Source organism: Gossypium arboreum, chromosome 10 (genome assembly GCF_025698485.1).
Source record: "Gossypium arboreum isolate Shixiya-1 chromosome 10, ASM2569848v2, whole genome shotgun sequence".
In the NCBI taxonomy this organism is placed as follows: Eukaryota; Viridiplantae; Streptophyta; class Magnoliopsida; order Malvales; family Malvaceae; genus Gossypium; species Gossypium arboreum.
The window spans coordinates 115,306,551-115,309,726 of NC_069079.1; the positions used below are offsets into that span (position 1 = coordinate 115,306,551).

Genomic DNA, 3,176 nt, shown 5'->3' on the forward strand with positions numbered 1-3,176 from the left:
TTAAATTCAATATGTTTTAATATTATCAATCAAATGTTATGATATGAATGAAGACAAAAAGTTCAGAAGCAACTAGCTCAACAAATACTGAACCAAAGCTCATATGGAAAAAATGCCTAACTCCAAAACAAACATTAGTGATGTAATTGAACGTATGAGCTTGAATAAGCTCCTGCCCACTCTCACTCTTCTTCTTCAATCGCCTCAACCTTTGGCTTCACTTTTATTTCTTCTTTCGGGCTTTCTATCTCCACCTCCACTACTCGTTTATCATCAACCTTCCTTTCAAGCTCCTTAATTCGTCTCTCAAATTCATCCTTTTCTGTCTGACATAGTAAGTAAAAAACGTTAAGATACAAAGTTGGTAGAATTTATCTATCTGACTGGAAATATACCTGATGCTCTTGCGCCAATATCGACATTCTTTCATCCGCCTCCAAAAGAGCCATCTCATTCTACACAGGAAAAGGGGTGAAATCAAACCCTAATATGCCAAATTCAAACCCTAAATAATGCATTAAGCTTATTTTACCATCATCTTGTTATGCCGAAGATTTATAATCTCAGACATTAGTAGAAGCTTGTCTATTTTTCTTCTCTTATGAGGAAAACAATCAGCCATACTCTCTTGCTCCATGGTAAACATGTCATCAGCCATCTGCTTTATCCTTTCCATCTCTACACATATTATTTATACCATAAGCCATAAGCAATTCTACAAATAGCTTTTAATATCAGATTTAAATCCATTTTAGAAACAATATATACCTTCATCATGAGCTTTGATAAGGCCATGGTTCTGATCAATCATTTTTCTAAGATCTTCATCACAAGCTTTGATAAACGCATGATTCCCATCAATCGTTTTTGGATAGCCTAACCTCTCCATTTCCTTCACTTGTAAAATATTTACAACAATCCAAAATAAATATTTCATTCGATTCAATTCAATTAAAGCAATTAACCACTAATCATGTTTTTAATGATAACAAGAGTAATACTAATGAAATATACAAAGCATTTATCACTAAATAAAAATAATATTAATATGGAACAAATCATTAAATAAAAATATGAACATAAAGATTAAAACCTTAACAAACGAGCCTCTATGCTTTCTGTTGTTTGTGATTCAAGGGAAAGAAGAGAGCAATAATACCTGATATGATTTTCTTTCCCTTTCCATGCAGATTTCGGTATTTTGCCTTTTTGATTTAGTGTTTGTGCCGCCTGGGTGAAAGAACACCAAATTTCTGATTTTCCTTTTGGAGTTTAGGAAAATTAAAGATAAACTAACCGCGACGGCTAATTCCAATGGGAAACCGTAAGTGCGCGGTCACAAACATGTTGGGCTGTGGATTTGGACTTAATTTAGGATCTTTCACCATGCATTGACCGAACCGAATTTTACCCTTATCTCTACTAGCATCAGCTTTGAACTCTTCGGCCTGCTTGGTATGTACGGGAACAAATAATAGTTAAGCAATAAAGTAAAAAAGAAAAATAATTTTATTCAATTGTAAATATTTAATTTACTAAAATATATAAAAAATTTAATTTTTTCCTCTTTATAGGTAATGTCATTTTAGAAAATAATAATAAAATTCACTTCAATTAAATAAATTACAAAATCACAAGATTGCTTAGGTATTTTGGAATTTAAATAAATTAAAATTTTATTGAATTTTTTGTACCATATTTAAAAATAATACGTTTAAAAATAAATGTAATAATATAATTATTTAATTTAATAATCTTCATAATTGATATTTTAATATTAATTAAAAGGAACATAAATTTTCAATGCATAAAATAAAATAGAAGTAAAAATTATGTTATAAAATGAAATTGATTAAAAGTTTATAATGAAGCATCTGCAAATGTAATTTTTTTTATAAATTACAAAAATTCTTATTTCATTAAAATTTCAATCTTAAAAGTAAGAATAAAAGCATACCAAATTGTTTAAATATATAGTTGGAAGCTATTACATTTAATAAATAATATGTAAGTTTTTTTATAAAATAACTCAAATTTTAAAGGCTCAATATATCATTTAGTCCTTAGTTCCATACTTTTTTTATTATGGTACTTGTGTTTTTTTCCCAATGTGGTATCTTTATTTAACAATAGTTATACATTTTGGTAACCATGGGTAATGATATTTATTTTTTAGTATTTAATTTGGGTTTTAGGTTGATTTGATGAAAATCAATTGGTAATATTATTAGGTTTGAGTTTTCATGATTTTGTTAATAAAATAATATTAGTATTAATTGTGATTTTTTTAATCTTATATTTAATTTGTTAAAATAAAATACGTGATTTTTTCGGTTTTAGAATTGATTTGATAAATGTTATTGCCAATATTATTAGTAAATTATGAATTTTCAAAAATCAACTTTAAAACTCATATTAAATACTAAAAGTTAACACTATTACTTTCATATACTAAATACATAACTTCTATCAAATACATGTATCACTTTGAATCAAAAATAAACACATGTACCACATTAAAAAAAAGTGTCAAACACAAACACCAAATAATGTATTAAACCAATTTTAAATTATTGGTTAATAACTTAATAAAACAGAAAAAAAATCATATGGTACTAATTCTGCAAATAATTATAATTATTCAATTGAACGATTTTCTAAACCTGCTATAGGGGCCAAATTGTATTTACATCAAATTGTGCAATACTTAAAATAAAAATAATCACTATTGGCTGCATGTATAATCTTGAAACCATGAAAATCTTCAATTTTCTTTTTTCCCATTTTCACTCATTAGTTTACGACTATGCTATTAACGTCGATGTCCTTTTCCAATGAAGGATACATTATTTTTCTACATCCTAAAATTACATGAAAACTTACAATTTTGAATGCCCATGAATTCAGGAGAAATATATATTTTTAAAAGTACCATTTTTTTTAATTTATAACATGTATAAAGATATTAATTTATACATCTAGTTTTCTTAAACCTTGTTAGGCAATACAATTATTATTCATTTTCTTTTTAGTTACTGAACTATCAATATTTTTAATTTAACTACCGACGGTGACATATGTGAACCGAAATATATAAATATATATAATTATGTGGGATGTGTACTACTACTGCACAGGTTATATTGTAATAAATTGTATAACAATGGAACCCTTAG

At 26.8% G+C, this 3,176-nt stretch overlaps 1 protein-coding gene across 3 annotated transcripts; it reads right to left on the reverse strand.

The window, feature by feature from the left end:
- Positions 1–1,437, reverse strand: LOC128282643 (factor of DNA methylation 4-like). Of its 3 annotated transcripts, none has more exons than XM_053020773.1 (5): positions 1,160–1,437; positions 769–897; positions 533–678; positions 396–455; positions 1–326 (listed from the first exon to the last, which is right to left on the reverse strand). In XM_053020773.1, exons 2-5 carry the CDS (start codon positions 887–889, stop codon positions 183–185), a joined length of 471 nt encoding a protein of 156 aa, XP_052876733.1. In that variant the 5' UTR covers positions 890–897; positions 1,160–1,437; the 3' UTR covers positions 1–182. The 3 variants fall into 3 exon arrangements, with proteins under 3 accessions (XP_052876733.1, XP_052876732.1, XP_052876734.1); XM_053020772.1 differs by having other exon boundaries at positions 769–892; positions 1,160–1,412; XM_053020774.1 differs by having other exon boundaries at positions 222–322; positions 769–892; positions 1,160–1,414.
- Positions 1,438–3,176: the final 1,739 nt, after the last annotated feature.

Bases quoted from the DNA above. Each gene is read 5' to 3' on its own strand.
- LOC128282643 (XM_053020772.1), bottom strand. From the start codon at position 1,186: ATGGAAAGGGAAAGAAAATCATATCAG. The intron at 893-1,159 runs GTATTATTGCTC...TTACAAGTGAAG, and splicing joins GGGAAAGAAAATCATATCAG to GAAATGGAGAGGTTAGGCTA. The intron at 679-768 runs GTATATATTGTT...TAATATGTGTAG, and splicing joins TATCAAAGCTCATGATGAAG to AGATGGAAAGGATAAAGCAG.